The sequence below is a fragment of the Chenopodium album genome, chromosome 22 (genome assembly GCF_948465745.1).
Source record: "Chenopodium album chromosome 22, dcCheAlbu1.1, whole genome shotgun sequence".
NCBI lineage: Eukaryota > Viridiplantae > Streptophyta > Magnoliopsida > Caryophyllales > Amaranthaceae > Chenopodium > Chenopodium album.
In genome coordinates this window covers 16,097,374-16,118,089 of record NC_137855.1, presented here as the reverse complement: position 1 = coordinate 16,118,089, position 20,716 = coordinate 16,097,374, and the positions used below count along the sequence as shown (strand labels likewise).

Sequence of the window (20,716 nt, the reverse complement as noted above, 5' to 3'; positions counted from 1 at the left end):
CTAATAAATTGAACTATTGCTAATGAATGACATCTTCGTCTCCAACAATTTTGGGAATATATAGATGTAGCCCAAACCTACTTAAATCAGCAAATACACACTTGCCCGATCGGGCAATGGGCCACCGAATCGGGCCTGCTTATTCACGCCCAGCTGAAATGATAGTGGGCCTTTACCACTTGGGCCGCCTAATAACTTAATCTTTGTTTTGTAATTCGTGGCCTTATTACTTGGTCCGTAATTTCCTTCTTAATTAAACTTGGACTTGCAACCCAATTAGTACTCCAAGCGAAACAAGGTTTCTTTAAGTTGGTCTTGAGCTTTAAGTATACGGTCACAAAATATGATCAAACTCTAATATCTTTGTAGTGGCTCAATAAACTCGAAAATTGTCATAAATCTGCAAATTCCTATAAGATAATACCAACTCTACAAAACACTAGAAAACGTATATTAGTAATAAAAATAGCTCCACAGAGCTCAATAAGCACAAAAATGACTGTGGGACGGGGAATAAAAATATATATAAAATAGACTCATCAAACATCCATATACTTGAGAGGGTAATCCAATTCAGCGACATTATCAAATGTGTTAAAGTCACTCAAGTGGATAGGGTTTATAAACTAGTTATTTGCATATTGGAATGCTCAACATGGCGCGTAATGAAATTAAGGCTGTTAATAATATTTTACCATAACTTGCACACACTCTTGAATCGTAGCAAACTAGCAGTGTGTTTGAACTAAGCCATGTTTAAACCAATCTCTCATAAAGAGATAATGACAAATCCAGACAAGGAAATAGGCAAGCATAGTAAATAATAATGAGAAAAAGTATACCAAGACACCAAAATCCAAATTTAAACAACATAATAAAAGTAACATTTATATTATGCTTCAGAATATATAATGGGATTACATTAGAACTGATCTTAAGAAAGGGAGATAAAAAGGATACAAGAAATATAAAAGATACATCTGAGCAGAAGGTAGGATATATACTATGATCATTAATATAATTACAAAAGGCATTGCTCCAACAGGTTACTATAAGGTAGTGAAAACATGCAAAAGTCAAGTAGAAGGGGCTGGGAGCCTAAGGAAGTACAGTGGAGCCAAGTAAAAGCATCATTTTTTGTTGGGGTTAGAGGAAACCAAATCATCAGGTTCCTTAATTCTCCTCCTTTTACCAGAATCAGAGGAGGCATTAGAAATATCCACAACCATAACATCAAAAAAATGTTGATCATCATCAGAAGAAAGGCATGTATGCTGCTGAGAGTTAGTGCCATATTTAAATATTGGAGGGGTGGAAAGTCCTTGATCAGAGGGATCATCCTCAAGCATTTGGTCCATGAGAGAGGGGAAGCTATCATCCTCTATTAATAGAGGGGAAGCAGTAGCAGCAACCGCATTAATGGGAGTAGCATCCCGAATTGTTTCCTCAAAAGATTCATGGGCAGCAAGCATCAAATATTGATTATCCAGGAAGATGTTTGAGGGGGTAGGAGGGATATGGACCACAATAGGACCACTAGGGAATGCAGGACTAGAAGGTGACTCAACTTTAGCTGCGGTAATGACAGATTTACCAGGTTGGAGCTTAGTGAGGCCAGAGGATCTGAAAGGCTCTCCGTTTTGAGATTACTTTTACCCATTTAGAAGAAGTAAGAGTAGTAGAAGGAGAGGCAGAAGGATCACTCCTAGGGGAAGAGGAGGGATTGATGTTTAATCTCTCAATGAGGATATGCATAGAAGATTGAGCAACCTTAGGGCAGCTGTCAAGTGCATGGGATTTAGCCCCACATTGGGGGCAAACTTCAGCCATCCCCACATAATTGAGGTGGATTTCCTTAATCCCATTAGATAAGTTTAGAAAACAGACCCAGGAATAGGCTCAGTAACAGAAACATTAACACAAGCTCTAGCAAACCTAACTTTCTTTTTGCCTCGGTAAAGTGATCTAATTTAACAAGTCTACCAACAAGGGCCAAGATAGTAGCAAGACATTGGAAGGACCAGTAAGGATGGGGAAGCAGGTAAATTTTTACCCATTGGTCAATGGAGGAGATAAAAGTTGAAATGGGACAGAAATTTTCAGTCCATTCAAGCATGACAAAGTTAAGTCCATGCACAAACCAAGGTCTCCCCAACCAAGCATTAGTCTTGTCCTCATTAGTAGCAAAAGTAAGGAGTAGCCACCCATTACCGATAACTTCAAAGTCTACATGACCTTTAAGGAAAACCCAAACACTCCTAAGTTTAGACTCAATAATATGCTTAAAGACTCTTTCCCCAAAAATATTTCCCACAAGACAAGCATTAGACATATCATGAACTATAGTAGAGTCAGGGGTAGGGGTAATGGAAAACTTAGGAATACTACCCGGGGCAGGAGGAGGGATAGGATCAGAGACAGAGGGCATGTCTATGATGGGAAAACTCATTGAATATGGGGGAGGTAAAACCAAATGGACTGGAGGTACACTATGTCCTGAGTGAACGGTAGGGGCAGGAAGATTCTTATCTTGATTTCCATCAGAAATGGATTGGTTGGGTGGGGCCGTATGGACAATTCCATCACCAAGGCAAAGGTCAGTTCCCATAGTACTCGATTGGGACCCCAAGTTGGGAGGGTGAGAAGGATAGGCTGAGACACAGTGGGCGTAGGTGCGGGGAGGGTGTACAGAATCAGACATGAAAAAGAAAACTAAGAAAACTAAGATAAAGAAACAACAAAACAAAATAGAAAAGGAGAGGATGTAAAAGTGAATACCACTAGAGAAGTAAAAGGATCTATTTATACCCAAATAAAAAGGGGAGATCAGAAACAAATACCTAAGGCAAGGAAGAGTAAGGAAATTAAATAAAAAAAAGACATAAAGTAAGAATTAACAGAGCAAATGATGCATGAAAAAAATAATTAAATTCAAAATGTATAGAAATATGACAGGTAGCAATAAGATTTGACAAGGGTATACCACAATTACCAAAAGTAAAAGCTCAAAATTACAGCACATAAAAAATAATAACCCACAAATTCAGTAAACATGACACGTAGAAGAGTAGGTGATTATAGTAGTAAGATAGTGAGAGAAAGAGAAAGAGCACTCCCTTAAAACCATAGGAGAAGAGAGAGAAGTAAAACCATGCACAACAATTGTAAGGCATGAAAGAGAGGCATGCAAAAATTTGTCACATGTCAAGCTCCATAAGAGAACAAAGGAACCTAAAAAAATCCATAAGTTAGTATATATAGAGGAGGAAGGGCACGCAACTTAGAATCATATCATTGAAACAAACCAGAATTTCAGAGTGCAGGAATGAGTGTAACTAAAACTTAAAAAATTATCCAATAAAAAGAGAATGTAACAAGGAAAGGAACAAGAGAGAGTCAAATAAAGAGAAGAATAGGGAGTACACAACTCAAGAGTAATACCATATAAGATAGGATAAATATTTAAAAGAAACATATGCGAGTAAACAAAAGAGGAAGAGCACAAGAAGGGCATATGGTGGTTAAGCAATGAAAAATCAACATATAAAAAATTAAAAGACAAGCATAACTCCAGAAGGGGGTACATGGAGGTAGGATCAAAAAAATACCAAGGATACACAAAAGTGTACCCATAACAAAGAACTTAAACAAGTTCAAAAAACCCAAGTTCCAAAGAGGAATAATAATCTGAGTAACAACCAATAAGGAACATGAGTAAAACATAAAAAACGAAAACATAATAGATAACAAACGGGAAGTGTTTGGTTTGGGGGTTAACAGAAAAAGAAGAAAAAAAAGGGAAAAATCAGTTTTAAAAGGGTAATACAGTAGGAAGAAGGCAAGAAGACACCAGAAACTTCAGTGAGAAGGGAAGTTACCGAAAAAGCACCAAATAATTACAGCACGTCGTATATTCGAATTAGCTTGAGCTCCCAAATATACTACATATTTAAAATTAATAAAAAATGGTAGCGGGTCAGCGGGTACCCGCCTAACACATAGGCTAGCCCAGTGGCGACCCATGACCCAACCCGCTAGACTTCTTTTTTACCGGGTTGAGTACCCGGTCCATTAAATTTGGAAAAAAAAAATGCCCATTTAAATTTATCGAATCGGCAGGTCAGCGGGTTGGGTATTTTTGAACACCCCTAGTGTAGGTGGGTGAAGAGAAAAATAAATAAGTTACCCTTAGGACTTGTTCTCTTCACCTGAAATAAGGAGATCTGATCTGATTTTAATAAGGTCTGATCTGGTCTGATTTGAATTTTTATTATTTGGTCTGGCCTGACCTAATTTAATAAATAAGTTATCAGATTGAGTTTGATATAACTCGGATCGACCTTAGTTAATATTTCGAGAAACACAAGTCATTTTTCAGGTTGAAATTCTCAACCTTACCTATAGTTCACCTTTAAAAAGTAATATTTAGTAAAAATAATTTTAATTTAATAAAAATTAGTTTAGTTCAATAAAATCAATTTAGTTTTGTAAAAATCGATAATTATAAAGAAGAAAAATAATAGAGAATCGGACAAAATAATTTAAGTTCAGTAAAACCAACATAAGTTTAATAAAGATAATTTAATTTAATAATTTCAGTTCAGCAAAAAAAAGGTGAAGTGAACCAGGCTTAACTTATTTAATTTTTTAGGTTGAGTTCAGGTCGTGTCTATTATTTCTAGGTTTAGCTATTTAGGTGTGTGGAAATAGTATTTGAGAAAATGAAAGGATACATGGAAAATTGATATTTTATAAGATCTTGTTAACTTCATCTTATAACACTACAAAAGTACAGAGTAATATTCAGTAAAAATGATTTCACTTCAATTCCCTTCATTAAAAATAATTTCAATTCATCAACAACAATAATTTCAGTTTAGAAAAAGTAAATTTAATTTCGTAAAAATGATTTCTATTCTATATAAAACCATAATTTGAATAAAGAAATGCAATAGAGAATAAAAAAAAAATCATTCTAAAAAAATAGGAAAATTTGCAAATTGCAGCTATTTAAAGTTCGTATTTTGCAAATTTCAGCCATTTTAAAAAAAAATTGCAAATTGCAGCCCAAAAGTTCGTATAAATTGTTAATTGCAGCCCGATTCAACTTTTTCAACGGTTTATATGTCGAAAAATCTTCTGTTAGGGTTTTAGGGGCTATTATAGCTTTTAAAGATCCGAATTGAGCTCGGAATTAGCAAAAAAGTAACACAAGTGTCTTATTTTTACAGTTTTCCACAAATCGATATATTTTTGTTACGCAAAACGAGTCACGTTATTTTTTTTTGCTAATTTCGAGCGAAATTCGGACTCCTAAGGACTAAAATAGCCTTTTAAACCTAAACCAAAGATTTTTCATCATGTAAACCGATTAAAAAATTAAATCGATTGTAATTTACAATTTATAAGAACTTTTGATCTGCAATTTGCAATTTTGTTTTAAAATGATTGCAATTTGCAAAATAAAAAAAAATAATTTAAGTTAAGTAATACTTTGTATCCCTTAAAACTTTCATTCTAAAAAAAAGATTTTGCTAGATGAGCGTAGCCCTACCTCCTCTTCCTCTCTATTTCAGTTCATTCTCCATTGGAGCGCACTTGACGATCTCCATTGAAGCGCCCTCTAATTCCTGAATCGTCCATTGAAATAGCTTCTGAGGTAAGCTGCTATTGTTTCCTTTTGTAATCATCGTATCAATTTCACAATCTAGGGTTTAATTCAATTGTCAGTGTAGTAAGTTTAGGGTTCGAAAATTCAAATGCATTCATGACACATCTATAAGCTATTGGAGCAACATTTTCATGTGAAGTAGTTTACTATACTCGTAATTATCTACTCAAAGTATTACATTTGGTTGTTAATATTCAAGTGCATATAGTAATGGATGACATCGTTAATCCGAGACATTCGAATGTTTTATTTTTGTTGCGTTTGATTTCATTTTAATTTTGAATGTTTTGGGTGCGCTAAATTTACAATCTTGTTAGGAATTGTTACCCATTTGTCCATTGATTAGGTGATGGACTCAGGAGGTAATTCGCTTCCGTCTGGACCAGACGGAGTGAAACGTAAAGTTTCGTATTTCTATGACCCGGAAGTTGGGAATTATTACTACGGCCAAGGTCACCCGATGAAGCCGCATAGAATTCGTATGACACATGCTTTATTAGCTCATTATGGTCTGCTTCAACATATGCAAGTGCTTAAGCCTGTACCTGCAAGAGATAGAGATCTTTGTAGATTCCACGCCGATGATTATGTCACCTTCCTTAGGTGCATTACCCCTGAAACGCAACAGGATCAATTGAGGCAGTTGAAGAGATTTAATGTTGGTGAAGATTGTCCTGTATTTGATGGCTTGTACTCGTTTTGTCAGACTTATGCTGGCGGTTCAGTTGGTGGTGCGGTCAAATTGAACCATGGGCTTTGTGACATTGCGATTAATTGGGCAGGTGGCTTGCACCATGCGAAAAAGTGCGAGGCTTCTGGGTTCTGTTATGTGAATGATATTGTTTTGGCAATTTTGGAACTTCTCAAAGTGCATGAGGTGAGAGAAGTGATCTTCACCGTCTTTCATGATTTTAATTTATAAATGTTTATGAAGGTATTTCTTTTGTGTACGATATTATGGTCTTTGATGGTGAATACTACAATTGGTTACTTGGCCGTTTTAAGATTATATGATAATGATATAGCTTTTTAGCCTTGATAAAAGCTTTTATCAGAAGGTTATTGACTAGAAATATTTAATTGCTTTTCGCAATTGGTCACTAGCTACTTAGTTGGATTTATAAAAAAATGATTAGATGTCCAAGTTACATGTTCTTTAGATTCTTTTGCTGTGAGTATTCTTGTATAATAAAAAAATGATGCTATACTTGATGGGTTGGAAACCAAATTCCTATGGAAGAGATTGTTCCATCATATAACCTGTCTAGATATTTCAGAATCCATTAATAAACCATTTAGAACCTTTTTGACATGGTTTATGGCAGAGCCAGCAACTAAGAAACAATTGTGTTTTCAATCATAGTAGTGCTATCTTCAGTAGCTATTTTGTATCTGTTTTCTCTTGCCCAAAGAATTCACTCATTGGCCTATATACTTCAGGTGTTTTGCACTATATCGGTGCTGATATTATGTGTTTTTTGAATCAGAACCATAGTATACAAGCATAATGCATAAGCTAATACTAAAAAAATGTAAAGTGTGAAAAGCCTGGTTTAAATTATAAATTGAGCTCTTTTAGGTGTTCTGCACTATATCGGTGCTGATATTATGTGTTTTTATTTTTTTTTTAATTTTTTATAATAATTTTTTTTTTTAGAACCATGATAGGCAAAATTCCGAAGCTAATACTAATTTGAAATATTGCAGCGTGTATTGTATGTGGACATTGATATACACCACGGAGATGGTGTAGAAGAGGCTTTTTATACGACAGATAGGGTCATGACAGTGTCTTTTCACAAATTTGGAGATTATTTTCCTGGGACAGGAGATATTCGTGATATTGGATATGGAAAGGGAAAGTATTATTCTCTCAATGTGCCCTTAGATGATGGTATTGATGATGAGAGCTACCAATCATTGTTTAGGCCCATTATGGGAAAAGTAATGGAGGTTTTTAAACCTGGGGCTGTTGTCCTGCAATGTGGTGCTGATTCTTTGTCCGGTGACAGATTGGGCTGTTTTAACCTCTCCATCAGAGGTCATGCAGAGTGCGTCAAATACATGAGATCCTTCAATGTCCCGCTACTGCTGGTTGGTGGAGGTGGCTATACTATAAGAAATGTAGCTCGTTGTTGGTGTTATGAGGTATGATATTTGCTTTTTATGCTAATCAGAAATGGCACATATGTAGAGGATGATCTTCCTTGTAAGACATCAATGTTCACATATCCCTTTTAAAGTAAATTTCCTGATGTGGATCATGTTTTTGGAGTATCATTAGACATCATTACGTTTATTACTTGCATTTAATTGATCGGATTCATCTTACTGGAATTTAATTTATAGTATGTCAAATGTCTTTAATGAAATAATCCTGTTCCAAAGTTTAATTGTAAATTTGTTATGGGATATTCACCAAATATAATTACTCTATTAAAATGGATTGGTGTAATATTTCTTTGAAGGATAACTTAGGCCTGCGAATTTTGGATTGGGAAGTTTGACCGGTGATGTTTATAGTCTTTACATTGCTCATATTTACTGGATAAATACATTTATTTCATCGGGTTAAGTCTTAGTGTTTTGAAATTTTACATACATGAATAATTATATTGATTCTTCACATTTTAATGTAATACTGTCTTTTGGGAAACATTACATGCTATGGTGGATTACATTGTTTACTTGAATTGGTTATTAAACTTTTTTGGAGAGTAGTGCGACAATTTATATCCAGGGATAATTGTTCCTCCTTGAGGCATTTATCTGAAGGCTCTTGCTGCCAACTCTTTTGTCTTAATTCTTATATAATACGATGATAGAACATACTGCAAAGTGGAATACAAGTGATTGGCAGCTTTCCGATTTCTTTCAGCTCTGTGCTGTGAAGTCTTCTCAGCTGTGCTTATCTTTGGCTCAAGCTAACCACTTATCTTCACTGCTTGTTGGGGCTGAGTTGATGGTAAATTGTGACGTGGTGAAGTGCAGTTCTGCTCAAATGCATCCTACAATCCAATGGCGGATGTAGTTTACACGGACGGTATCCATGTGCATATCTCTCATGTACAAAGGAAAGTTATTGTCCCTTAAAATAGAAAATAGTTATATTTACCACATCAAATTATAAGTCATCAGCAAGTGAACACTGCAATTGAGAAGCGTAACTACCCAATGTTCAATCTATCAACCTAAGCCTTCATCCCATAAGTGGGGTCAGCTACATGAACCAAAAGTGATTATTCCATGCAGTCATCGACCAAAATCTTCCACCATCCCTTATGATCCAATATCTCATCCTCGTGCAAATCCATAAATTTCATATCTTTCCTAATTCCTTCCAACCATGTCATTTTCGGTTCTTTCTTCTTCAAAAAAAAAAAAAAAGTCATTTTCGGTCCCCCTCTCCCTCGTTTAACCCCTCCATGGTCCCACTCTTCCACCATTTGTACCAGTGCACTCTCGGGTCTTTGTCTTACTTGTCCAAGCCAACGTTGGCGATTTTCCTTTTGTTTGCAATGCTTGCCACCCTTACTACCCAATATTAATGTAATAAAATATTTTTAATTTTATCATTTCACTTTCTCACCGGCTCGCACAATACAACATACCTTATGTATTCTACTTTTCCCAAAATGTATCGGATATGGAGTATATTTTAAAACTCTATTAGATTTAATCCTATACTTTATATTATACTTGTTTTATAAAATTATAGGAAAACTTGTCAAAAAAATCTTTTAAAAGGTTTTTGGTAAAAAAAAAAAAAAAAACCATCACGTTGATTTTTTTTGCAAAGAGAAACCTGTTTACCTAATTACTCTCTAATTTACTTAAGTACTCTCAAATATCCTTTCATTTCTTCTAATTACCCTTTAACCCACCTAATTATTTAAAAGATGAATTTAATCTATAAAAAAAATCACCAACCCCCAAACCCACCATCTCCCCTCCCCCTCCCCTACAACCAGCTTCCTCCCCTCTCGAGCCTGTCGCCTAGATCCCCCCACCCTCCGCAACCTACCTCCACCGCCGCCCGACCCTCCCTTTCCTTCTTATCCTCGCTAGCGACCACCCACCTTCCTAAACCCTAAACTCAAGGTGTTCTCCGATTCTGGCAATAACGAATGCGGCGGTGCTTTGGCGGCGATTTTTGTTGAGATCGTCTTGGGAAAGGGTGGGAGAAGAGAGAGATTTGATGGAGGTGGAGAAGAAGAGTTTGGAGGATTTTGAGGTTGAGGAATTTGGTAGAGGGGAAGATGGAGGTGGAAGGTAGGAGAAAGAAAGTGGCGGACGAGGGTTAAGCTAGATGGGTTGCCCATCGCCGGTGAAGGTGGGTCGCCGGGGGTGGCAGTAGGGGGTTCCAGGCGGCGGCTTAGTTGGGGTGTGGGCTGCCGCCTGCTAGGTGAGTGGAAAAGGGTGGTTGGATGGTGGTGGGGCGTGGTTTTTGTTTTTTGTTTTTAATTTATAAATTAATGTAATTATTAAATAATTAAGAGTTAGAAGTTAATTAAAGAAAATTAGAGGTTAATTAAGTGTATTAGGGGCACTAGGCTTACTTTAACAAAAAAAATTCACAATCGGGTTTTCTTTTGTCAAAGTGTTAAAAATCGGGGTTTTTTTTTTAACCAAAAAGCTTTTAGAAGGTTTTTTTTTTTCCTTCGCAAAATGGTGCTTTTAAAAGATTTTTTTGACAAATTTTTCTAAATTATATGATGATTTATTGTGTTTGAGTGTTATAATGTTATCACTATTGTATTTGTGCACACTGTTCACTGTTGCCCATAGGACTCTTCTTGAATTTGTAAATTTATTGTTCATGAATGTGCATTAGAATCTCATTGACGTCTTCATTGCTTGTAAGATTTGTTTCTTCTTATTGAGGAATCATGACAAGGTTGCTAAGCTGAATGCAACAACTATGCATGATTTTTCTGCTTTCATATAAAGAAAAAAGAAAAAAGTAAGAATAATTTAAGGCTAACTGCCCCTTTCTTATGTCTTTATTGATAACTTATTATTGCTATTGCAGACTGGTGTTGCCCTTGGGATTGAACTTGATGATAAGATGCCACAACACGAGTACTTTGAATATTTTGGTCCAGACTATACTCTCCATGTTGCTCCAAGTAATATGGAAAACAAGAACTCACGCCCTATGTTGGATGAAATTAGAGCCAAGCTTCTTGAATACCTCTCAACCCTACAGCATGCACCAAGCGTTCCATTCCAGGAGCGTCCTCCTGATACTGATCTCCACGAGGTAAATATATTATGCTTCATTCATTATATGTACTTAACAAATCATATTTATAGCCTTATAGGTGATACTGGAAAACATTAAACTCTGTTTGTGTATCTCTCTTCACTGATACGGCAATACCATGTAGCAATGAGACTTGCAATCATTGAAATACTGTCCTGCTGACTAATATGAACATTTGTCTTGTTTATGAGTCTGGTGAATAACTTTGCTTTGCTAGAATACAACCTGACTTTGGGTTGATAGAAAACCCTGTTGACATTGATTATATAAACTGGCAGGAATTCTGTTGACACCTGTATTGTGTCATCATGATGTCTAGTTAAGTAGTTATACTTACTCTCTGCTTGTGCTACGATTGACAATTTATTGTCCCTTTGTCTTTTTAAGAATATCACCCTGATTCAAAAATTGGGAGTTTTTTAGATTCATGGAGATATCACCTTTCATAAGGTGTCTCCTATTTTGCAGTTCTTATCTTTCCTTATTATGGAATGAATTGATTGATCCCTTCCTCTGTTTATGCTATTTTCAGCTCTTTGGAAATTAATCTTGGTTCTGTTTCTCTTGAAATTTAGTTTAACTCATATAATCCTTATTTATCTCACTATCTGAATTGAGATGCCTCGTTTTGAAAATAAAAATCCTTAGAAGTCATAAGGTTTTTGGTGTATATTTTTTTTGTAAGATTCATGAATGGGAGGATTAGTAACAATAGTCATTGTGCTTTTGAGCTAGGTAAAGTCATGTCCCAATATCTTTCTTCCTTTTTTGATGATGGTTCTTGTTATTTAATTAGCAGATCCAGGGTTTTACTTTCAAACCTTAGATCTGGAAATTATGTTGAATATCAAATCTACTTTATTTTTCCATTAAGTCTATCTTCTTCTTCTTCTTCTTCTTACTTAAATATAATGGCAGCTACATTTATAAAAATGGTTATAGAACGCCATTCTATCGTTATGTAATGGCCGTCACGCCCACGGTGAGTTGGATGTGATTTTCAATGTGCTATTATATAATGGCATTTCTTGGAATGGATAGGCCCAAACCCGTTATAAAGCGTGTAGAGCGGCCAAGTTTTAATTCCATGGATGCATCATGCATATGGTATCTTTCAAGGGGTCAGACTATAATTGGATGGGAAAATATTGTAAATTATGGGGTAATGCTAAAGGCACAAGGCTTTTTCTTTGTTGGCTGAGTAAGCTGTTAACTTGTAATTTATGTGCAAGAAGGGTTTTGTTATTAGTATCCTTGTCTAGGAGTGCTGCTGCATAGTGTTCTAAATTGCTTTTCACCTATCTGTTTGTTGTTTGAAATGTATCTAATCTTCAATGGCTGGGAATAATACATGTTTGGAGGGTTGTAAAATGAATTTAAATGAAAATTTTCTTGTCAGTTGATGAAGGAATCTTAATATGTTGTATGGATGGGGAGTGTTGTTTAGGCAGAGTATTGTCCCCTTGATTATTACAATATAGCTAAAGCATTTGTGGTTTTGTGTTTTTTTTTTTAGTTTGGCCCCAAAATTCACTTTGATTTTTCCCATTATGTTTTGCCAACCATTGAGTCGGTGGGAAGGAGGGGGTTCTCTGGAACTTTTATCTCTATATTATTTGCTTTTGTGATGGCTGTAGCTAGAACATAGGAGTAGTCTGCAAGATATATTTTTGTGGTCTGGAGTTGGAGAAGAGAGATCATCTTGTTGGCTGGGAACGTTTTTGTTAGGAAGACAGAAGCCTAAGTTTAGGAATTTGGTTTTTACAAAAAATCTCCTTTTGGAAAATTTTTGTGGTGTATTCTCTTTCGCTTAGAACGATACTTCTTTTGTCTCTGATTAGTTCTTACACTTATAATGGCACAAATTCTATGGTGATAGTTATATGTTTTCGATTATTGTTTTATTGGAAAAATGCATCTTAAAGGCTACAGTGGAGTATTATTTATAAAAGAAGGTGATGTGGTAAATTATAGTGGGATATTTTCCAAATGTGAGATAGAGTAAGCCATAAATTCCTGGTAGTAGAAAGAGAGATGTATTAAAAAAATAATGTGACCATTGCCAATAAAATAGTGTAATAACTAATGTTAGACAAATGAAAGAGGAAGTTTTATAACTAATTTGGGATAGATCAAGTGTGAAGTAGGTATTGTCCTCAAAAGAATGACTGGGATCAAGTGTAATAACTAATAGGATCCTTTACTAGCCCTTGTAAGTCCCTTTCACAGATTTCACAATCCTTATTTCCCATGGTCAACTACAAGGTGTAAATAGGAAGCAACTTTTTTTTTATTATTTATATGTAATATTTTTTCTAAGTGAATTCTTGGGTTGAAGAGCAACCTTTTAGTTTCCTTTTGCTTTGTCAACCAAAACAGACAAACACTCTCATATTTAAAGCTATCTTAGGTGATAACTTTTCTTGGATGTTTCAGATTTGGAGGGATCATTGTGATTAATTGATTTCGTTTAGTATCATGATCCCTATTATAGAAGAGCATGGTTTGTTGATTCCTCAATGTCATTTACTTGTCATTCTTTTCATAAAAACCTTGCAAGAAATTCACAGCTCACAATTTTTCCCTCTTTTAACTTTTATTTGAACGCCAAGGGTCCAAAGTGGGTGAGAGCTTTTGTTTTAGTTGCCTATTTGGGAAAACTCAATGCTTGTGGCAAATTGCATCTCAGATACCAAACTAGGCTCCATCTCCTCATGTGAAAATGATGCTTCGTCGTGAGGAGCTTTAGAATCATCCGTTTTTCATTGTTAGGCAGTGGTGTTCTAGGTAGAGTTTGTACTTTGTACAGTTTGTTAGGTCTTCATTGTGCTTCTACATTTATGATGTAATTGTTTATGAAGTTTGCAAGATATAACCATGCAAGGACCATAAAATACTGTACAATCTGCTTTCATTGCTGTTATGCCAATGCTTTTGTTGGAGTTAATTCCAAGGCTGATGTTTGCCTCTTTGGTTTTCTGTGGGGATTAATTTGTTAATTATGGCTTCTTTGGGACTGTTTTTGTCACATACCTTATCATGTCTAATTTCGATGAGATGAGGGATTTGAGTTCTTGTATTTTTCCCCATTTAGTTTTTGGTGGATTTTAAGTCCTGATTTTAATTTGTTTTTCTTCTTTGTTTGACCTTTTTTTCCCTACTTAATGGAGTTTGATTTCTTTTCCTCAATCATGGGTAAAACATCTTTTGTCCCTAGATTTGCTTGCTATTAAAATAACATAGATAAAAATCTGCTGCTTAAGTCTGTCCTTAACTATGCAATGCTAGTATAGAGTATTATAATAAATTAGGAGTCGCTTGCCTCTTGGGTGAGAAACCTAAGTATATTAGATTTTATTTTATTGATTAGAAGAATCAATTTGTGAAACCTGGGACTAGACACCCTCTCATGTGAAACCAAGATAGAAAAACAAAAGTCAAAGCCAATCAATATATATTTATCCAATTACGACCATCATTTTTGTTTTATCTAAAATTATCTAATGTCTTCTTTTAACCAAAAATAAACATGCTACATGGTTTAAATTTTTCTTTGGCATGTTAGGCTTTGAAACTGTTATTGTAGATAGCTCATAGCTCATAGCTAATTATAATTATTATTTTTTTCATGAAAGTTTCTTTACCTATCATGTGACTTGTTACTACTAGGTGACATCGTCAAGGTTATCTCTTTGAGGCAGTAATATGGCAAATTAGTATGCTGTCCTCAACAATAAGACATGTCCACCCAGTACTAAGTTCTACTAATATCCTAGTCAATTGTTGCCTAGTTGATACTTTTCAAGTCCACTGATTGCATCTTGTAGAAATAGGAGAGCCCTAAGATTCTGTAAAAGGTAACCTGGTAATAACATGCATGTAATTATGTAAAAAACATCATCTGATCCATCAACCTCCTCACTATTGATTTCCAAAGAATGCATGTCTAAATTTTGCACATAGAGACGGGTCACGGGTTAGTGTTTATGAGCCTTGAAGGGTCCATCAGATGAGGAGATGTGTGGAAAGAGACATTATTGAGAGAGATGTGGGGCTAGATAAGAGAAATTGTTGGTAGAAGAAAAAGAGGGGCAAGCATAATGATTGCTAGATAAGTCTATATGTTAAGAAGGGTTAAGTACTTAAGTGGTGAAGCTACTCTAGGGCTTTGGATATTTGAGTTGAGAATCTATGTGAGAATTAGGAGCTGCTATTGGATAGCTAGGATAGTTTAAGGTTTGTTAGTGATCCATTTGCAACTTTTATGGACTTTATGTAGACTGAGAAATAAATCCTTGTATACAGTAGTCTTACCTGACACAATTTTGCTAGGAGACAGATGTGTATGATGCTCAAATATACTCTAGATTACTTCTAACCTAGAAATTCTTATGACCTGGAGACAATGTTGTTGCTAATGTCATGTTAGATCTTGTTTCTTCCAGCGCTTATTCTTGCGTGTCTTGGTCCTTTTTTCCTCTGGTGCCTTTGAAAACACAGAAATCATCATGAACACAACATAGCCAATTCCAAAGCTTTCAAGTGGTTTAGTAGGCGTAAGTTTGCTTGCATCTGAATTCCCCCCTCGTTTATACTATTTGAAGTGAAAGCTTTGCTGGAAGCATTGGGGTAATGATGTAGGCCTCTTTAAGGTTTCTAAAGCATGCCTTTTTTTAGTTGTGGTCACATTCACAATAATGATGTGGTACCACTTTTGTGGGCATTGTGGGGTTGTCGTGAATTCACGGCTTACAATGCGTTTGTTATGCAGTGGAAGTCGAGTTTTACCATGTTCTATAGTATAAATTGGATGGCGATGTCCCTATTATAGAAAATTAGTTGTGGCCTGAATGGAACCTCATGGAGTTATTTTTGTGGCCTAATTGAGCGACAGACACTATTTTTATGAGGATTGATTATGTTGCAACTTAATTGGATTGTTCCAGTAAAAATAAAAAAAATAAAAAAAAAAAATAAAAAAATCACCCTAAATATCATACTTTTTTTTTCTAGACACGGGAAGCAGATCCCTTAAATTCGCATATGCTACTAAGCATTGTTGTAGTTGTGTATTGATCGTGAAGTTTTTGCTACTGTTCAGGAAGATGAAGATCAACAAGATCCAGATCGAAGATGGGATCCAGATTCTGATATGGAGGTTGATGATGACCGGTGTGTAAAATCGATTTTCCTTTGCTTATTTTAACATTTAATCTCTTGTTTTTTTTTGCCGATCTCAGTTTTGTGTTACATATACTTGGTTTACTTGGCGCAGTCCCTTGTCAATACGAAGCAGAGTGAAGAGAGAGATTATGGAGCCTGATCTTAAAGATTCGGTATGTCTCTAGCTATCTTGAGGTTGATTTGCTGTGTATAGTCTGTGCTATGGTTTTAACTTATTTCGGGCAATTTTATCCTTGAAGTTTGAACCTTTCTTTGGTTAACTAGAATATTTCTTTTTGAGGCATGGACAAGGGGTGTACAAAAACTGGCCCGGACCTAAAAACCGACCTGAAACGGACCTGTTGAGACCGGACCTGTAGATTCAGGTCTAGTCTCGGTCCTTGAAATTCAAGGATTCCGGGTTTCAGGTTCGGTCTGGGTAAAACCCGGAATTTTCAAGTCCGGACCTGAAACCGGTAAAGCTACTTTTTTTTTTTAAACAGGTCCATAATTGGTCCAAACAGGTCTAAATAGGTCCAAACAGGTCTAAACAGCTCAGCAAATATTATAAAAAAAACGAAAAAAAAAATCAATAATCAGATCTATTCAGGTCCAAACCCGGACCGGACTTGATTTTCTGGACCTGTTGATTCAGGTCCGGTCTCCGGTCCTTAAAAATCAAGGATTCAGGTCCCGGTCCATTCAGGTCCGGTCCTGTTTTGGACCGTTACAGCCCTAGACATAATTATAGGGGTGATTATGCATCCAGGTATTTGGGGAAACACTAATGTCTGTTGAGTGATTATAAGCTGAAACTTTTTTAGTTCTCTTGTCAATTGATGCATAAAGTATATTCTGATATCAAAATCAGTGAGGATGCACCCAGGTCTGCTGAACTTGCAATGCTGCATTGACATATGTCATCACTACCTTCAATTCCTTTTATTGCTTCATGTAGAGTGTAGATAATTTATTTCTTTCTAGGCAGTAAAAGTCTTAATGCTTCGCCGCCTTTAGCTTGTGATTGTGTAGCCAGATTGGTGTATCTATGTACTTGAACTTCTTTTTCCTTTATTGCATAGTTTGAGCGGGGTGGTTGCATCCTTTTTTTTCTTTTGCCTTTATTGCAAATTTTGAGCGGGGTGGTTGTATACTTTTTTTCTTTTTGCCTTTTCTGCCCAATATAATAGTTATGGGAATTACGGGAAAAAAAGAGAAACTAGCACTGAAACATTAGCTCTTTTGAAGCACACAGAAATAAGGTAATCAATGGTCTGTTGTGTTTGGGATATTAATGGAAATGATTTAAGAAAAAAGCATAGTTATGGACACAACTTATGTGTCCTTATGCAAGCCTCTGGGTTGAATAATTATGAATTAATGCGAGTTGTGGACCAACTTTAAGGATGAACCATCAACCTGTGAATGAAACACCATCCAAAGTGCAAACAAACCTAGAAATTGAAAGGAATCATAAGCACGTGAAGGTAACAAACTATAAATCAGAGGTAATTAACTTATTTAATACTTCCTCCGTTTTTTATTAGATACATCACTTTTGAAATCATGGACTCCTAGGCAATTTTTGGAGTAGAGAGAGAGAGAGAAAATAAAGAGGGCTCATGTGATATGAGAGAGAGAGAGAGAGAGAGAGAGAGGGAGAGAGAGAATTTATTGACTAATAGAGAAAGTGATGCATCTAAATTGAAACTTTCATAAATAGAAAGTGATGCATCTAATTAAAAAACGGAAGAAGTATAAGGACATTACTTACAATCGTATGAATTATTCTTCCTAAGCATATGAAAAACTAGTTTAGCCATTTAGGAGTTTCCATTCACCATATATTCTATAATTATTTCAACTATTACAATAAGCATTTTATTGAGTTCAATACATTTCTTAAGCTGGACAACCTGATGAACTCATGCAAATATTTCTTAAAGATAAGCAAAATGAGTAACCAAAAGAAAAAAAAAGAAATCAAAATGTTCTATGGCTTCTACAAGTTTCAATGCACCTTCTTCTATTTGAATTGTTGGCAATATTTTGAGGAAGAGTTTCTCCTTACATATCTTTTGAAAAGTAGTCTTATTGTGCAATATTATGTGTGACTCTTGAAATGTTGTCTGTTAAAAGTCACAGAAAATTTGTTTCTTTTCTTGGTTTAACTTTTTCCAAGTTTGAGTAATTTAGTACGTCGCCATCCAAATGTCCATTAGATATTTAGATGTTCCCAGAGAAGTGATCCGCCTAATGTTTGATCCCAAGTTTAGCAAATAGAATTTCCCACTTGCAAAGTTGCAATGCCCACTTTGACTTGGAATATACCACAGAATGCTGCAAGGATATTGGTAAGGTTTCCATACATGACACTTGACCTTGCCACATATACTTAATCCCCAAGTAAAGATGGGAGCCTCCTCTTAGCAGCTTTAGGGGACTTATTATCTTATACTCAATTAGTTTGTATATATTCGGATTTCTACAACAACAAAGCCTTGGTCCCAAAATGATCTGGGGTTGGCTAACAAGGGCATTACAAGATAATCAATTGGATAAAAGTTTGAGAATAAAAAAGCTGTTTAAAGTCTGCTTACATTCTGATTATTTTGAAAAAAAAAAATTTGTTTAGAATGACATCCCTATTCCCAATATCCAAATTTAAGAGTTCCCATCCCATGTCCTATAATTTGATCCATGGTCTAATCGCTCAGGTATGTATGTACCTGTGTCCGGTATACGTACCTTAATTTTTATTGTATAGCCTACTTGTAACTACATCACTCGGAAAGCAAGCTCAATCTGGCATGTAGTCTTGCGATGTTCTTCTTTGGTTATTTTTTGGCTTTTTATGGTTTTGGGTTTTTTTTGTTTTTTTGGCATTGCTTGGGCTGCCCCTTCTGCTTTTCCCCTCATCCTTGCGTATCGCGAGCATTGTTTACCTTAATGTTGCATTTGGCGTGGCATCTTAGTAAGCAGTAACATTGGGTGGTTTTCTTGCTATGCATGTACCTGCACCAAGGAATAGCTTACTCTCTTTCCGGACTCTTATGTGATCTTATAATTTCCCTTCCTCTGGGTTGTATTAACATGTAATTGTGTTTCAATAGAGAGAAACTTTCTCCTGTTTGGACTTGGTACATTATAAAAAGCCCTTTTTCTAAAGGTGTGAGCTTATCTAAATACATCAATAAGCACCAAGACATCAAGACACTTTTCTATCTGTGGCATAAAGATGAAACTCATTATTTGGCTGTACCTCGTGGTACTAGTGATGGTGACCTGAAAGATTATAATTATTTTAGATTTATTGAGGTCGTAGAGGAGCAACTTATTGGTTTGCTGTTATTATGTGTTTCAGGAGGATGTCAAAGAGCCTGTAGATCATGCAAGAGACATGGTCGTCTCTTATAATACAGGAAATACATCTTTGAAGGTGAACTGATGTCAAATCATCTACCTTTTTTGAGTCTGTCAAGCATTTGAGACTTACTTTACCTGTTATAGGTGGCTTACTTGTTTACTTTCATCTCACTTGTAGGCTCCAAATTTGGGCTCAGATCAACCAGAAGCCTGTGTTAAAATGGATCAGGACAGCTCAAATAAGCCCTCCGATCAGCCGACTGATATGAATTTATGAGAAAGTCTGACACATTTTTACCAACTGCCACCGCGGTGTAGATTATTCAGATTTGTTATTTCTCTTTATTTATGTTGTAAATCGTTGGGACATTGAGCATACTGCAAGTGTAGTATATTAGTGAGTGCAAAGATTTTTGTAGTGAATGAGCATGGTTGAGGAAAACCTCTTTAGCAAATGTAACTAGGTCTTTTGACACCTTGTGCCGCACCTGTAGGCACAAATTGTATTAGATTTCGAAAATCTTATGAATGATAGTTGCATTGCTTTTGGGCAATTTTTAGTTATAATTTAAGCTTAATGCAGCCAAGCTAATTTCAACTTCAAGGTTATGTATTGAATCCCCTCAATACACTTTGGGTGGCTTTTAGTTATAACTAGGTTAGGTATGGTAATTTCACTATATTAAATTCGAAAAATATTTTTGTTTTCACAAAAATATAATTATAATGTAATTCATATTTATTTTATTTTTTTTTATTTTGCATATATAATGTAATGAAATTAAATATGGAATAAAACGAAAGCGTCTAAGCCGTCTATTGCACCAATGAATATAATAAACTACAAACTTAGATGTGTTTAAAAGTTCTAATATATAAATGAGATTTTTTCGGGAGTATTTGGCACACCACATAAGCAAATATATTATGTTAACCACTGAAAATGAGATTCCCATTTTATTTTAGAAAAAAAAAAAAAAAAAAATCAATCGCCACACTAATAAAATTAAAGAATAAGATTTGAGAGTGTAATTTTATATGTAAAAAAAAATTAAGATTATTGATTTAGGATTTAAAAATTTAAATATCTTTGTATTCCACCTATATTTTACTTGTTTCATTTCTCCAGTAATAAAATTTTCTAAAAAAAGGAAAAGTGAGTACAAGTGAGAGAGGAGAGACTATGATAAATAATAAAATATGATACGAGGGGATCAATAATGGGAAAGAAAATAGTACAATATATTTAA

At 35.3% G+C, this 20,716-nt stretch overlaps 1 protein-coding gene across 1 annotated transcript; it reads left to right on the top strand.

Moving 5' to 3' along the window:
* Positions 1 to 5,521: 5,521 nt before the first annotated feature.
* LOC145605037 (histone deacetylase 19-like) lies at positions 5,522 to 20,033 on the top strand. The gene is made up of 8 exons (XM_081661047.1): positions 5,522 to 5,659; positions 6,018 to 6,548; positions 7,379 to 7,819; positions 10,704 to 10,934; positions 16,039 to 16,109; positions 16,213 to 16,273; positions 19,465 to 19,539; positions 19,645 to 20,033. Exons 2-8 carry the CDS (start codon positions 6,021 to 6,023, stop codon positions 19,741 to 19,743), a joined length of 1,506 nt encoding a protein of 501 aa, XP_081517173.1. The 5' UTR covers positions 5,522 to 5,659; positions 6,018 to 6,020; the 3' UTR covers positions 19,744 to 20,033.
* The last annotated feature ends 683 nt before the right edge of the window (positions 20,034 to 20,716 follow it).